The following is a 16,971-nucleotide window of genomic DNA, read 5'->3' as shown; positions in this document are numbered from 1 at the left end:
GCGCGCGCGCGCCCTTGCTGTTAAGTTATTGGGTGTTTCTCTAGTAACACATTATTTTAAACCTATTTTACAAGTCTTTTGACATAGATCTTTCCCCTTCTGCTTCCTGTGGAGTCTTGCACCCTCGCTCCATTTTGATGCGTCTCTACACCGTTCCATTTAAGGAAGGAAACTTTCAAAAAGAAATTAAGAACTGCAGCATGCTTCCCAATGGGTGGTTCAGCTGCCGGAAACGTCCTTTGGTTTCTAGCTCTGGTCGCCACCGAGATCACAAGTGAGTGGTGTCACTGACTCCCTGGTCCCATCCCCGCGGCCTCCCATCTCCTATTGGGCCGCGGCTTCCTTAGTGACTCTTTTCAGCCCCAAGCCCCACAGGAGGGTCAGGGCAAACTGTTTCAGAGTTGCAGCCCTCACTTTTAAAAGTCCTAGTCATTGTCCTTGAAACCCGAGACCCCTCACTGATCGCCCCCAACTCTGGGTTGTTTCTGTTTAAAACCTGAAGAGGAAGTGAATGCGTCAAGTACAGTAAGTGACACCCTCCGTCTCTGTGTATACATAACAAAAGCTCAGGAAATGTGTGGGTCCCTAGGATATCCGAGCCACCCCATCCCCTCCCTGCTATTCCCCACCTCCACAGTTCACTAGAAGCACCTTGTCCCAGTGCACACGTGGGAGAAATTTGATTTTTAGACTTTTCTTCACCTAGATTACTCCGTAGTCCTCCCAGTTCTCCCTCCCAACGCAACCGCTCTAACGAGCATTTTCTCTGCTTTTCCCAGGTGCTTTCCCCACGGATTCTTTAGTCCAGTGCTCATGAACGATAGGATCTTGTTTGACTTGAGGAAGGCCATTAAAAAAAAAAATGTTTTTGCTAAATCATAGTGATGGTGGTCGGTGTTGAAAAAAGGCAAAAGAACTTGGGCCAAAAAACTTAGTGGGAACGAGGTTACAGAGCAAGGTGGGCTCCTTAACAGGTTAAAAGTGTGTGTGTGGAGGGGCGGGGGGGCGCTGTGGATCTTGAGGGAGGGGAGGGGAGGCGGGGGAGTTCGGAGGCACGGACTCAATGGATCGTGCTTCAGAGTATATACCTGAACTGAACAAAAGTGCTTTAGGAAGTCAGCCCAATAGTGGACCAAACACACCAGTAAAGAGAACTGGCGCCTCGGTACACACGAATTCCGTGACCCTCGGAGCCTTAACAATAAGCAGCGGGGTTGGGTAGGCGGTCGATTTCTTCTGTGGCGTTTCCAGATTATGGACCCTTCGCCAGCCCACCCAACACCCTCTTGGGCAGAGGGGCGCAGAAGATCCAGGAAAAGGGGCAGCAAGCCGCCTGATTGACAGCCCGAAATCTGATCTTGTGAAAGAGACGCGGAACCAATGGGAGGCAGCGATCCATCAGTTTGGATTGGAGGCCCCTGGAGGAGAAGTAGAGGAAAAACCACCGAATTGAGCTCTGTCAGAGGCGCTTTCGGCTTCCAAGGGGGAAGTGCTGGGCAATAATTAATGTTTTTATTAAATTTGGAGGGAATTTTTTTGCAGCAGTTCGCCTAGTGCGGCCTTCAGGTGGGTCTTTCCAACAACTTTTTATGTCTCTCCAGATAATTGCATGGTTGTGGGTTGCAAAAACTATCCTTATGAAAGAGGTGTCTCCGTCTCTTTAGTCCCGTTAGGTGCAAAGCAAGTCTCGTTGATCGCCATTGCTAGTTTTGCACACGTTTGCGAATCAGAGCTGCCCGGGGTACACCGACCGCGCAGGGAAACATCGAGTGTAAATAAATACATCGCCTCTTGTTCGGATTTTTGCTACCGCCGAAAATATGTAAATTGTGAACTCTCTTGGCTCTCTTTGGATCCAGGTGAAGGAGGCGGCATAGGGAGGGTTATTTTTTTGTGAATGGGACTGTCGGAGGGTAATTAACTATGCAAATTCGAGAGCTTCATTCATGATTTTTTTTTTTAAGCCTAAAAGCCATCTTGTTCCCCTCTAGGTTGATAGAAGTCCAGATCCCGAGGAAATCTCCAGCTAAATGCTCAAAACATAAAACACTGAGCTGAGATTTGCGAAGAGCAGCGGAATGGATGGATTTTATGACCAGCAAGTGCCTTACATGGTCACCACCAATGTGAGTGATCAGTTCGAAAGTTGCTGTTTATAAACTTGACTGGGGCGGGAGGGGGTAGAATGAGAAGGGAGGGGGCAAGGGGGTTGGGATTGCAGATACTTTTATCTGCTTTGTTGCCACTGTAGGGCGACTCTGCTTCTAGAAGCCCAATCTTCAAAATGAGCTTACCTTTCAGTGATTTGGCGAAGGCATAGTTTTGTTTTTAAGACCCCTTTTTTTTCTAATTAAAGTGCCCAAGATGAGTAGAAGAGGAGATGGAGGGCAGCAGCAGCTGCTGCACTCAAAGTTTTTGGCTGGGTTTGTCTGCCACATTGAAAAGAATGAAGTTGAGACAAATGCTAACACTTTTTGTTTACATGGGCTGTTTTTATTTCTTTTTCCCCCTTTTATTTTCTTGTGTTTTTCATTTCGTCACTCTCTCTCTCTTTTTTGAGGGGATATCAGAATAAAAATCATTGTAGTTTAATCTAGCTTTGATCCAGCCTAAAAACGACTTTAAATGTAATTGCTTAATGTTTTGATGCTGAGATACCATGAATATATGAGTAGTATGCTAGGATCTGCTCTGGGAAGCCACTCTCCGGGGCTGTTGAATCCTCAGTTTAAGGTTTTATTGTCAAATAAATGCAGAAAGTGAATATTTAAATTGATACTATGGACTTTATTTTTTTCTATTTAGAGAAGGGATCCAGTAGACATGTATGCATGTGTTTTTTTATGTGTGTGACATTTGAGGTTTACATTCTTTTAAAGGATTTTATCTTTCCCTTTGTAGAATCAGCGTGGGAGAAATTGTAACGAGAAACCAACAAATGTCAGGAAAAGAAAATTCATTAACAGAGATCTGGCTCATGATTCAGAAGGTGAGGTTTGATTTTGGGCTAAATCCCCCCTCTTTACCTGTGTTCTCCACCCTCATTAAGAAGAAGAGCACTTCAATCTTAGTTTCAAAATAAGAAACACTCAAATTTCTGTATTTAAGACTTTTACTTGGAGCAATTAAAGTAATGTGACAGTTTGCACTGGACTATATTTTATGGCCCTGTCACAAACCAGGGAAAGAAGGAAAAAAAAGTTAGTGACATCCTTCTTTTACTCATTCTTTATGTTTAAATATCCTTGTCCATATGGCTTATAACTAATCCCATACATTACAGTAACAATTTAAAAATATCCAACACAATGAGGCAAATCGAGCAGCTAAATTTCCCCTTTCTACTTTATTAAAAGTTAAACAATATAAATTATTGTTTGATTTCCTATCTGCCTTAAACTAAAACCATGCCTGTTATAAACTTTTCATGGATAATTTTGATGACTCCATGGTGAGGTCATAATATCTTGTTTACAGGTCTTAAAATAGTCACTGAATTATAATTAAGGCCTAATTAATAAGTATAATACCTATGTGGGAAATTAGGTTACAGATTCTTTTTATGAACTGTTGGTAGGAAGTCTATATATTATAAATTATCCAGCCATATGGGAGTATTAATAATAAACTTAATATACTTAGATTTAATTATCAAAGTTCAGCTTGCCATTTAGATTAAGTATATTAAATTCTGAAACTTCCTCAAATGTTCGTAATTATTGGACACCTCTTTCTCCACTATGACAGAATGCAAAGTTTTGGACATGATAATAAACAGGTGCCAGGGAATTATCTTCTTTGACTCTCGTATTATTGTAGAAATTTTCCTTAAAAACTTGTATTTAAAAGTTGTCCCTTTTATCCTTGAGGAATTGAACCTGAAAACATAGTACTTTGAGAATTATACCATGTACTGTTACATCTTTTATATCAATTCAGTAGATAGAAATAAAATGTTTTTCAGATCTTCTAATCTTTTCCCTACTACTTTTTTACAAGATTTGAATATATTTAAGAAAGGATTCCGTGGATAGGCACGCCTTCACCTCAGCCTTTTTTGGAATCCTAGTGTACATGTGTTATTTGGTGTCCCTGAGGGTGGTGGGGGGGAGATATTGACTTTATTATTTAGTTGACTGAAATAATTTCTTTAAAAAGTATCACTTAATAGCCAACAAAATGAGCAGGATTATTGATATATTTAAGTTATGAATTCTGTTTTCCTTTTATATTGACACCCCCTCCCCAAATTAAATCAATATATAATACAAATTCGATGAGAAACATTTCTATTTAATGAAGCCTAAATATCTGCAAATCTTTTGTTTGTCTTTGACTTGTTTTTTAGAACTCTTTCAAGATCTAAGTCAATTACAGGAAACATGGCTTGCAGAAGGTAAGGCAAAAAAAAAAAAATTGCTTTAAAAGGAGGGGAAAAGCAACTCTAGAAGGGGGAAAAAAAGTCCTGAACTTGCTGTCTTAATGTTCAGCCCAATTAATTGAGCTCTAAAAGAGCCACCTCATGTGTCATGCATACATTAGAGCCTCTGATGAGTTTGTCTTTGGGGAATCTGGGGCTGCACTACCCAGTGTCATCACAAATTACCAGGAGAAATTGCTTCCAGCTCACAATCACATCTGCTTTTGGCAAGAACTAATGCACCAAGACTTCAAGTTCTAAGCCTCTGTTCAGATTTTAATTGCAATTGATCAGGTTTATATTATTGTACCTCGAGAGACCTGCTAGAGCCAGAACCCGGCTTGCTGTTTCCTTTAGAGCAGCGCATATCATTATTTGGTGTTCTGGTGGAGGACTTTTCTGATGGCAGAAATTAGTTTCTCTGGGTTCATCAGGACGGGATGCTTCAAGATTTAAGTGCAAGTGTCTTCTTTCCACCTTGTTCACAACACAGAACCTTAGGTGTGTATCCAATATTTAGGAAATCTATGGCTATAAAATATATCTTTGGGAGCTTTAAGGAATTTTTTAATGTTTTCTGTTTGTTACTCTTATGTGATGTTTGTTGAAACTGACCTTTACTAGTCTGTCATTTTTATTAGGATTTATTTAATATAGCAAGGAGACATTTAAAGGCATTACTTATATTTTTCATTACTTTCGGATAACAATTTGTGTTGCAATTTACTGTGCCTTTTATTGTATAAACTTTATTTTATAGGGACAGTGAGATACTGCTTCAGTACAGCTTTATACAACTTGAGATATGCCTAATGTTGAGGGACCTTGTTGATGTCCATAATTTGAAAAATTTTTGAATTTGTTCTAAAATATGAAATGTTAATTTTATCCTTGATGTGTTTTGTGGGAATCAAGAAAATTATAGATATTTAAAGATAGATATTTAAGCACTGAGCATAACTGTCTTATTTCTGTCTTCATATTATATGGGAAACATGCAATTTTGGGAACAGATTATTAAGGTGGTTGAAAGAAGAGGGTCTCTTTAAATGGAACCCAAGTGTTGCTGTTGCTATTTGAGGCGACTGCTGTGTTTTATCGGTGGTCTCGCATGCAGTTGATCAAGTTGCTGTTAGCATGTAAAATAACTTTCTTTGTTTTGCTGATATTCTGGTTTTCCAAAGAGCTTTTGCAGTCTTTTTGAATCTTTTAAGTTAAATAGCTTTCCTGGTAGCCTTCGGAAAGGGTGATTGTATTTGTATGTTAATGAAAGGTAAGTATTAATGAAAGTTTTAGTTATATTTAAAGGTCATTTTGCTTGTCTGTGTAAATGAAACTTATTGCAATAGATTACTTATTATTGCAACATAAGCCATATATTTCAAAGTAACTTTTTCAAGAAAAAATTGCATGGAGGTTCTTGTATTAACTTTTTTTTCTGTTAGTTTGCAAAGTTGAAGGTTGTGAGGACATTATATTTATGAGGGAATTTATTCACTCAAAATAACTTAAAATATCTATTTTAATTGTTCTGGAAGGTTGGTTCCTTAAGATGTTTAAGTCTCATTGATTCCAAGTCAGTGTTCTTGCTGGCAGATTTTGAATGTGCATAGCAACTCTGTTCCTGGAATTTTAAAATGTGGAATCTGTGACAGACTCTTACTATTTTATAATCAGTTTCAGTACAGTTTTTTACTTTGGACTTGCTTTGTTTTCTGTATCACTTGGATAAGTGTTTTGAATAATTTATCCGAGTTTATCTTTTAAAACTGCACTGACTATTCTTACCCATGATTATTAAAATACCTGTAAATCAAATCTGACAATTTTAGTTTTATATAAAATAAACCTAGAGAATGAGTAATATCTTTGCAGGACCATGGACTTTTACTTAAAAAATAATTCAAAAGGTTAAATAAATAAGTTCAAGAATTAATCCTCGGAGTGTTGTATTGAATACACAGGTGGGCTACTATTTACAAACTGTGGATGCGATTGCACCTAGAATGATTATAACATTTTTCAAAATAGTTTACATTAATTTATACTATCATGATATAAGTAAAAAGTTGTTAATATTTTTTAAATCTAATAGTGAGAAGAGAGGTTCCTTTTTACTATTTGTTAGTAGGCTGCATGTTTATTTTTATTTTAGTAATTATATGTAATTATATTATTTGCATTAGCATTTTAACTTGATTTATCCCACACCTTGAATAATTTTAGCTAAAAAGAGATCTCAAAATTATACTATTTTACTTGTAGCTGGATTTGTCCATTTATGTTTCTGGAAATCCAGAAATTAAAACATCGCCAAATTAGCTGCCTATGAACCTTTTACATATTTCTTTTCATAATGTATTGTAGTCAAGAAGCTGACCATGGAATTTTAAAGCATCTTGACCCTTTTAAAAAAGATTATTGGCAATTAACCAAGTTTCTTCCATGAGTTAGAATCCAACTGGGAAGTTAAACAGGTCCAAAAATCTTGACCTGAGAGTCAAGTTAGTTTTCACGTGTCGAATGAAAAGCATGTTTAAAAAATTATCAAAGTCCCTAAATACTTGGAAGATCATATATCTTAGCATGTTTCTTTTTCCTATAAGAATTTTATAACTTAGACCCAAAGTGCAATCTATGGATCAGTCATAGGTAAATTATTATGGAGTAATACATGTGTTTTATGTCTAAGAAAATTCGTGATAGATAAGGGTGGAGTTGGAAACAGGTTTTTTTCCAATTTACTGTTATTTCTAAAAATAGACTTCGATTCTCTCAAAAAAATCATTTCTAAACAGGGCTCAAAAATATGTTTGTGACAACTATAACTCTATATTGGTATCACTTTCTAAGTACTAACAGTGCAATTTAAAGATTTTTAACGGATATACCACAATTTAAGATAATCACACTTCATTTTGAAGTTGAAAAGGTAGTTTTTAATGACCACAGTAGCAGTTAAAAAAAAAAAAAGAATATTCCTATTTTAAGTTTTGCTATAGCTAGTTTATATTGTAATTGTAACTATGTATAATTCTTTATTGATTCTTTGTCTTTCGATTAGATTGCTACTGACAGAAAGGCAATTTCAATTATTTGATTCCGTGAAATAATGAGTTCAAATATCAATCCTATCAACGTTATGGTAACATCTCATTCTTAACAACCTGTTTTAAGTGGTACTTTACGAATGGTGTCCTAGAAATTTATAGTTAAAATGGACCCTTTTGCAGGGGGGTACAGAAATAGAAGTATGTAAAATTGATTTTCAAAAGGCTTGCATTCCTCTAAAGTTGCTTATTAAAGCTTACCTACTATACCACAAACAAAAGAGAAATAAGAAATTTTGTATATAGCTAATGAAAATACATAGCAACTCTTGAACATTGTTTTTGCTGTTGGTCTAGATGTTTTGAGGTTCCTTTTCATAAGTAATATTAAGGAAAAAAGTCAACAGTGATTCGCTGCCATCCGGGTAAAATGTTTTTCAATGGAGTTGTAGTAAGTCAAGTTTCATGTTGCCACCACACTTGAGTCAAAGTTTTATCTCTAGAGGGTCTTACCTCATGCAGATAAAGCTGTTTTTATTTTCTTTTGTTTTATGTGACCTTCGAATGATAATTAGGTTGACTTAAAAGTATATATATATCATTTTATCTCAATTCCCTTCATTGGTTGATACTGTTTATATTTAAAGTTCTTTATTTCAGAGTTCCTTAAATAATATGAGCTATTGTTCTTTGGTGTCATCCAACAATATTCAGCAGTCATAATATACTCATTTTTATTTTTTAAAATTAAACTGTTTCTTTTTAAAGTTGAATGTAAATTGGATGTGTTCATGAATTTTTTTGTTTTCCCGTGATGCAGCAAGGAATAAAGCTTATAAAAACTATGTTATTTTATGTGGTTAACATAAAAAAGAGAATTGAGAATTTAAGCATTAAGTTACAGAAGTCTATATTATTTCTTAGAATTGAGCAAGAGTAATTTTTTTTAGGGTGTGTGGGCTACTACCCCTCTTTGCATTGTACCAGGAAATACTCTAAAATGTGAAAGAAAAACTTCTCCTTTGTACTTGATTAAAAGATAGCAGGTAGAGTAATGCATTATATTTCTAAATAGTCATTGAAATTATATAAATGCCTTTCATCTGTGGTCTATTTGTGAAATAGAAATGTTTTTTAAGATTAGAATTTTGATTTGGTATAGAATAATGTTTTTACAAAGGACCTTAATAGAGGTTTATGAAATATTACCAAGCTTTTCTAGTTGTCACAAGAAATCTTTAATTTCTTAAAATTTATAATATAATTTTATTCCTTTTGGCCTATGTATAAACTTGTAAATAAGATGTTAATAATAATAATAATAAACCTGTAGCATTAGAGAAAATATTTGGCTGGAAATAACAGCTCAGAGCTACCCTTAAGTTTTCAACTCAGTATAGATTAGTTCAGAGTTAGAAATTGAAGCTGGTTTGAGACTAAAGACAACTAAAACTTAATGTTTTTGTGTTTTTCTTCTTTTGGAGCATATAGAATGTCTTTATCAGATATCGAAATATCAAAGATGATTCTGTCATTGGGAAATAGCCTCCTTTTTTGTCTGTTTAAATGCTTTTATACTTCTGTATTAATTAATGCTTATATATTTATGCAACCATGTTAATGTTAAAAGCGGATTTGTTATAAAACCAGGTTTAGTGGCCTCATGATTATTTTATTCCATGGCCTGAAGCTTCCTTTTAGTGTTAAACAGAATACCACTGTGCGAAGTTTGATTTTCTTGATGTTTTACTTAAAATGTATATTTCTTCAGAAAAGTTGTTTTTAATCCTTTTATTTAAAGTGAAATGCTGCAAAGTCATAGTAATCTGTTATAATTGTAGGATAAAGAAACTTTGAATAACAGGCAAGAAAAATCAGGTATTTTTAAATGTTTTTTCCTCTTTATTTTTTCTCTCCCTTCCTCCTTTTTTCTTTACAGCTTTCCTTCTTAGTTTTGTACATTTAAGTTTCTGACAAGTTACTCTATAAAGCAGGATGGATTAAATATATAAAATATATGGATTTAATTTTGTAAACTTGTTATTTATTTAAATGTGTACTTTAATGGATCTGAACTGTATTTGAGATAGAGCAATAAAACTATGTTTATATTGCAAGTTCAAGTTAGCTTGCTTTAGCTCTCTAGAAGGGTGTGACATGAAAAGATTGTGGTTGGGCCACATGGCTCATGCTGGACTGTGTTTTTGTGAATGGAGGCAGAACTCCAGTTCTGCCTGCTTGTCTGGAGGAATTGCTGAGGAGATCAGCTGTCTCATTCACGGGCAGAAAGAATGACTCATACATCTTCCGCCTTGTTTGGCTCCAGGTCATTGTTACAGTGGATAGAACTGGTTTTAATTAAATATTAACCCCTTTTATACTCAACATTTGTTTCATCTGTAATTTTTCCACTTTCCCCCCCAGCTTTAAAAGAAGCCAACAGGCGCCTAGTCTCTAAGAAAAAGGGTTTTTTTTTTTTACTTGCCTGCAGCCAACCTTGGAAAATATTTAAATGCTTACCTTTTCATAAGTAATGAAAGTTTAAAATATGCATAAAATAAAGGCAAACTACTTAAAAATTGCCCTCCCCCTAGGAAATGTTAGTTAAGAAAGTATATTAAAATTAAAAATAAGGGTTAATGATTCTGTGACATCTAGATCATGATTAATGTTTTCATGAGTTTCTTTATTATGGTATGTACTGCTAGGTAGTAAAAAGAGAGTGTGAGAAAAAAAAAAAAACAACTTTGGCTAATAATCTAGGTAAAGCAAACAGCTGAGAGTGCAGATACTACCCTTTAAAAGCCGAGGTCCTAAGACTTGATGGCAACTTGTCTGTTAATGTGCAATGGACTGATAGAGCTGCTCCAGCCATTACCAATAAAACCTACATGCTTAAGCTTCTCGAAAGCCTTTTATTGGTCTTTTGGTATATACTTTTCCCCCTTCTCCTTTCTTATTCTTTTCCTTCCTCTTTAATTACATAGTGTGGGGAAACATTTTCTTTCCTCAAAGGTGATTGTTGCAAGCATAGTTTATAATAAATACATATCAGTGAAACAAACATATTTTTTTAGGTTAGCCTCTATTGTTAATTTTCCATTTTGGAGTTGGTATGACTTGTCACAAATTATTAGGCAGCTGTAGTTTGCTACTTCACAGAATTCCTGTGAATTGAGGGAAAAAAAAAGAAAATGTATGATACAAGTGTAGCAATACTTTGTCATTTTTTCCTTGTCCAGATCCAACTTGTGTTTTTAGTTAACTGCTCTCCTTTCACTCGAACTTCAAATTAGAGGTAGACTTAAGCCTTTGTCTATTTAAGTAGCATGTTGCTTCATTTGGTCTGTTCAGTTTCTGAAGATTAGCTTCTGTGAAAATGTGAGTCATATGTTTTTTGTTAAAATTCTGTAATATGTTCATGCATAAGTGTGAAGTATTTATTCAGTATGTTAAGGACTTAGAACAGAAATAGCAATTTTATTCTTTTTTACAAATTGCTAGTATGCAGCTATTTTCTGTTTACTTTTGAGGTACAACTTCTAGTTTCTTCTGCTCCTAAAGTTTTCCCTTTTTTGCACACATATCCTAACACACAACGCATATCCATCAGAGATTTTTTTATTTCTTTCTCTAAGTGATATACATCATGGAGTTGCAACTTTGTTTTATGATAGTGAGAAAAAAAAAAAAAAAAGTCTGGCCGTTAGGACATTCGTACCAGCATATTCAGTTACAAATATACTTCTGTTACTCACCAGCTATTTTTAACTATTCCTGTAAAGAGATATTACATTTTTATTAGGTTCTTGTAAATGTTGGCTTTTTAAAAGCACAGTAATTGCTGTGATTGATAATTTTTGCATCTCAATAGTTGTATATGTTTAGATGTTAATTTAGAAAGTAAACAAAAACGTGGTTATGATGGAAAAAATGTGTATGATTTGATTCCGTTAACCTGCTTTTATTTACTAAATAGATGTTAAAACACTTTTTGTAATATTTTTGTAGTACTCCTCCAGTTATAATTTTTGAGTCTATGAGAAAACTCAAGCTTCCTGCAATGTCAAGAAAAATGTTTATACAAGAGAATGCTAATGTACAAATTTTAGCTGTTATTTTTATCCGTATACAGTATAATTCATTACAAGTAAAGATGTTAAACTTGCATTGTAAGAATTGAGGTAGTTTTTTGTGAGTGAAATGGAAAAGATGGGTAGGTAGTAGAAACTTGGAGAGAAGAAAATTTCTTGAGTATCTGGCATTGTCCAGCATTTTGTTTAGACTATTTCATTTAACCTTTACCAAAAATCCTGCATTTTCACTCCTGAACTGACAAGTAAAATGCAGTTCAAAGAGGTTAAATAATGTTACACAGTGTATAACTATAGAACTATAATCTGAAGTATGCGTGACTTTAGTTAGTTGGTTATCAGATATTAATGGAATACGAAGAGAAAGCATTTCTAATATAAGTTAATGAAATAGGCATCATTTATAATTTGGAAAAAGTTCCTAATTTGTTTAGTTTCATTTTGTGGCAGAGGATGGAATTTGTCTTTAATAAGCTTAAATATTGATGTACAGAATAAAGTTTCCAGAAAATAGTTGGATGTCAAACTGCATATATGTTGATAATAGGCAAGATTATCATGGGTTCTGCTCTTAATAATATAACATAAATTTTATTCAGCCAAATAACTTTGTTTTTAAAAATACTACTATATAAGCTGGTAAAAAGAACTTTTAATTCTATGTATTCGTAATCCCTTTTTATTAGAATTTTTTAATATAGAATTTCTTTTAAGTTAGAACTTTCCTTAGCTCATTCAATTATCAACTCAAAACATTTTCAACAGACTATTTTAATAAACATTCCCCATGCAGAATAGGCACTTTTTAAAAAATTAAATGACATCTGTTTTAATATGACTTGATTGGATAAAAAGTCTCAGATAATATTCATAAACTAATAATAGCTAATCAGATCACAGCTAAAGTTAATTAGGATGATAACTTACTATATTTTTACCAATTAAAAGTAACCTAACTTCTATTTTATGTGGTTTGTGTGTACGTGTCCACATTTGTGTGCATGTGAAAACTTTTTTTTGTAATATTCTATCAATTTGGAATAGGTTATTTCGATGTCTAAATCGACCGTGATGAAAATATTGTAAAAGTGAAAAAGTTGTGTTTTGATTGCTGCCGAATGCATTTAGTCCTTCCTATTTAGTAATTTCTCCTTTACTAAAATAGGGAAGTCGTTTGACATTAAGACTGATGAAATAATGATATTCTTTTCATTAATGCTAAATAGTCACCAGGAAAATATTTTGCATGAAAAGATGGAGTTTATTTTTGTTTGTATTATTATGACCATAATCACTGAAAGATAACATTTTATTATATAGAACCAAAATCAATGACAATGATTTAAGAAATTTTGTCACACATTTTGGCCAAATTTAGGGTAAATGTTTTTAATTATGGTAGTCTAAATTGCAGTAGACCGAACATATCAAAAGTAGACATATCTGTAAATCAGAGGGATGTGAGTAATAAGTACATATCATTTGAAAGAATTATGTGGTTACTTTAAATGGGATGCTTACGCACTGGCAGTTGGTGAATTGAAATACCTTTTACTCCATTCTTTCAAAACAAAACGAAGCAAAACACTGCAACTAAGAGAAATCCTGTAGCTTCTTTTACTTTGCATGTGTCTATTATTTTTATCTGGTACGTGAAATTCAGAGGGACTGCCACCATTACATTTCTGACGTGTTTTCTGGTTGACATCAGTGATCACTTCTGTTTCCTCTCTCAAGTGTCGCTGTCAATACCACGTTAAATAGGAGCTCGTTGGTTAATAATAACACATTTTATCTCAGCCTAAAAAAGATCTTACATGAAAGTTCTTACTTGATATTTCTTATGTCTTGGCCATTTTTCTCTTAATTTAAATTTCTTTTTTCTTCAGCTCAGGTACCTGACAATGATGAGCAGTTTGTGCCAGACTATCAGGCTGAAAGTTGTAAGTATAGTTTGACTCATCTCCTTGGCCTTTTCTGTCTTTCTTCCCTCTTTCATTCTTTCTCTTTGGTTGGTTTCCACTTCCAGTGTCTGTTCTTCTTGCATTGTGTCAGTGCCCTTTTAACTTACAGTCATGAAGTGATTTTATTTATCAGCTTATAACATTGGCAGAATCTCTGTACAATCTGAGCAGAGCTCCAAATAGTAGTGAACCAAAACTGATTTGATTAAAAGATGGTCCTATTCTCTGTATTTGGTTAGTATCCTTGGAGAAGAAACAGAGAGATCCATGAGTATGCAAGTGTTTACTTCTAGTTTTTTAGTATGTTCCTAAGGAAAAGTCTGGATGCTGATGGAAGATAGTAGTTAAAATCCATATGAGGTTATTTATTGTAACATAAAAATTCTGGGCCAAACATTTATTGGCTTATTGTATTATTTTATATTCATGAACTCTCACCTGCTTTGACTTAATTTTTAGCCTCATTTTCTGCTTCTTGGTCGCACTACTACAAATGGAAGTAGCCATTGCCTTCTCTTAAGATCCCTTCAGTGTTTCTTTCTATGAGACTTGCTCCAGGGCCTGACTGTCAGAGAATGAGTGAGGAGTGATTCATGGGTACTCACCCTCCTGTAATTGCAGAGTGAGCATTTTGCCTGTACAAACATGGTTGCCTTGGGGTTTACTTCTGATACTTATGCTTTGCCATTCTACCAGCTAACTGCAACTATTGACCTGAGGTGCAAATAGTAAAGAAAAGGATATAAATGCCATCTCGATTGTGAAACTGACCTAATACACTTTTGTTCTGTTAGCATCATTTAATGTTTTATTTTTCCAGACCACTGACATTTGCACAAGAGGCAGTATCAACAGCAACAAGATATGCTTAATACCTTACAGCTTATTAAATCCATATTTTCATACCCAATATCATAAATCTAATACAGATACCTATGTTACTTCACATAACAGATGTTTGTGAGCATTGTTTTCAACTTTTATGTTTGGTATCTTAAATTTCCCAGGTTTCAAGATTTGTAAGATGTTCCTTCAAGATTCTCACTCATGCTAAATGTTGTTAGTTCACTAAAAGATTTTTTTCGCTTGTGATAAAATATACACAACAGAAAATTTGCCATTTTAACTATTTTTTAAGTATGCATTTCAGTGGCACTCACTTGTTGTACAAACATCAACACTACCCATCCCCAGAACATTCTCATGATCCCACATTGAAACTTACACTGTACTTGCTAAAAAAAATAACTCCTCACGCCTCCCTGCCCCCAGTCCCTGGTAACAGCTGTTCCATCAGCTTGATTTTGATATGACAAGAGAATTTTGTGTGTTGCTCGATTACTGAATATAGTTATTAGAGAAACGATTTCAAGAATCCTATATGACAATGAGACAGAGACTAAGAAACTCCCAGAAGGACGATAGCTAAGGATGAAGGCTCCCCTTCATGAGAATGTGAGAAGAGAATGATCACACTTCCAACATTTCCTTTCCCTTTCTGTGCGGCACTTGAGTTCTTTCTAAAAGCTAAACCTGTCATCTGAGTGGGTGAATTCATCTCATTGAGTCATTTTACATCTGAAGAAACTGGTAATGATTCCAACACTATATCAAGTGCCAGAGTGAAACAACTATCTTAAGGTAATTTTTCACTCCTTATTTGACCTCTTCAGGTTTTCTTAGTCTTCACTCTTTCATGTCCTTGAATTCTCTTCTTTTGGTCACAGTAGAATGATTTTTTCCTTTCTCTTTTTACTCCTTTGATTCCTCCTCCCCACGCCACTCATCTTTTTTACCTTCATTCCTGGGGTTCTGTCCCAAACCTTTGCTCTTATTTTACATGTGTTGCGGCAGCACTGTCCCATAGAACTTTCTGTGATAATAGAAATAATCTATATTCGTACCATTTGATACAGTAGTCTCCCTAATCACATTGGTTGTTGAATACATGAAATGTAGCTAATGGGACCGAATAAATGAATTAATTTTTTTTTTAATTATCATGACTTTATATTTAAATAGACATATGTGGCTATTGGATATTGTGGTGGTCAGTACAGTTCTGTATAACTATGTCTGCTACAGTGTTATCTCCAGCCTTGGTCTCTGTTCTGCTCTGTCTCCTGGACATTGTCACCTGATCCTCTATTGGGGTCCTTGTGCAAATGACAAAAAATGCAACAGCTCTGGACTCACCTGCTTAGCCCTCAGCTGAGTGTTGGCATAAAACACTATTTGCACAGCAACCCCAGTCTTTAACGTGTTTCTCCACAGACAATCCACACTCAGCAAGGCCAACGTTGAAATCATCATTCTCTTCTAGTTCTGTTGCCTTTCTAAGGCAATGGCATCACCATCCAAGCTGAACTCCTTTGATTTATTATTAATTCTTCCCAGTCCTTTATCATGAACCTCAGATTGCATACCAATTTGTTGATTCTACTTTTCAAAAATATCTTAATTTCATGGCCTTACTCCATCTCTGTTTCAGTACTGAGCTCACACCCACACTCTGCCTAGACCAAATTTGTGATCAGCCTCTTGCTTGGCAGCTTTGCCCCCCATTCTCTCTCCTCCAGTCCACTCTCTGCAATGGCATCATTCCACAGCCATCGAACCTTGTTAATTTTCTCCTGAAACTTCCTTCAGGACAAAGTTCTAATTCTTTAGCTGTACAGAACATTATTCTATAACCTGGGCTTTGACTACTGTTTCAATTTTAACTTGATATCCCAGCACCCTGTCCCTTCCCATTTTCTGAGCTTGAGCCCTTCTAATTTTTCAGTTCTCCAGACAGAGTGAGTTGTTTTATAACTCTTTGTCTTTGCACATGTTTATTTTGCTTTAAAAGTTTTTATTTTTTTCTTGCTGTCTGGTGATCCTCCTACTCCAGACTCAGTTTAGACTTTGACTCATCAAAATCTTTATTGACCTCTTCTTTGCCATCCTTACCCTGCAGAGTTAGATTATAACATCTCATCTCTTGTATTTACTATATTATAATATTTTAGGTACATGTGTTTCATTGATAAGACTGAACTTCTTGAGAATTAGGAGTATGTCATATTCAGGATGCCTTGCATGTAATAGCACAATAAATAAAATTGTCATCATAATCACAATCAGCTTCTTAGTACTTATTTCAGCCAAGGTATTTTCAAACTCTTAAGGAAGAAACATGTTATCTTGCCTTAAAGCAATACATAGTCTCTTTCTGAAAAAACATACTGAAACCATGAATGTTTAACCAAACATTTTCAGAATGCTGAAATTTTATTTTACTTCAATTAGTGACTATTTACAGTTAAACAAATATGTCTCTGGGACTTGTGAATAAAATACCTAATTATAAAGGAAACCTATAAACAAAGGTAACAAGAAATATGAAATAGTCTAATAAAAAGAAAGTGACAGTGTGCTCTATTTCAAGTTTTCACTGACAC

The 16,971-nt window shown here is 34.7% G+C and overlaps 1 protein-coding gene across 5 annotated transcripts in view; it reads left to right on the top strand.

Annotated features, from left to right (window-relative positions):
* Positions 1-1,436: 1,436 nt before the first annotated feature.
* The window catches only part of ETV1 (ETS variant transcription factor 1), an 82,348-nt gene continuing 66,813 nt past the window's right edge, over positions 1,437-16,971 (top strand). Inside the window, exons 1-6 of one of the 5 annotated variants that reach the window (XM_036230384.1) lie at positions 1,437-1,566; positions 1,665-1,859; positions 1,992-2,126; positions 2,902-2,989; positions 4,349-4,396; positions 13,454-13,507. In XM_036230384.1, the coding sequence (XP_036086277.1) occupies positions 2,079-2,126; positions 2,902-2,989; positions 4,349-4,396; positions 13,454-13,507 (238 nt within the window). In that variant the 5' untranslated portion in view covers positions 1,437-1,566; positions 1,665-1,859; positions 1,992-2,078. Of the gene's footprint in view, positions 1,567-1,664; positions 1,860-1,991; positions 2,127-2,901; positions 2,990-4,348; positions 4,397-4,416; positions 4,922-13,453; positions 13,508-16,971 lie in introns of those variants that run through there. The other 4 variants (XM_016139085.2, XM_016139094.2, XM_016139120.2 and 1 more) reach the window with 4 other exon arrangements.

The sequence above is a fragment of the Rousettus aegyptiacus genome, unplaced genomic scaffold, assembly GCF_014176215.1.
Source record: "Rousettus aegyptiacus isolate mRouAeg1 unplaced genomic scaffold, mRouAeg1.p scaffold_m13_p_13, whole genome shotgun sequence".
In the NCBI taxonomy this organism is placed as follows: domain Eukaryota; kingdom Metazoa; phylum Chordata; class Mammalia; order Chiroptera; family Pteropodidae; genus Rousettus; species Rousettus aegyptiacus.
The sequence above is the reverse complement of the archived record's forward strand: the minus strand, read 5'-3'. Positions and strand labels throughout refer to the sequence as shown.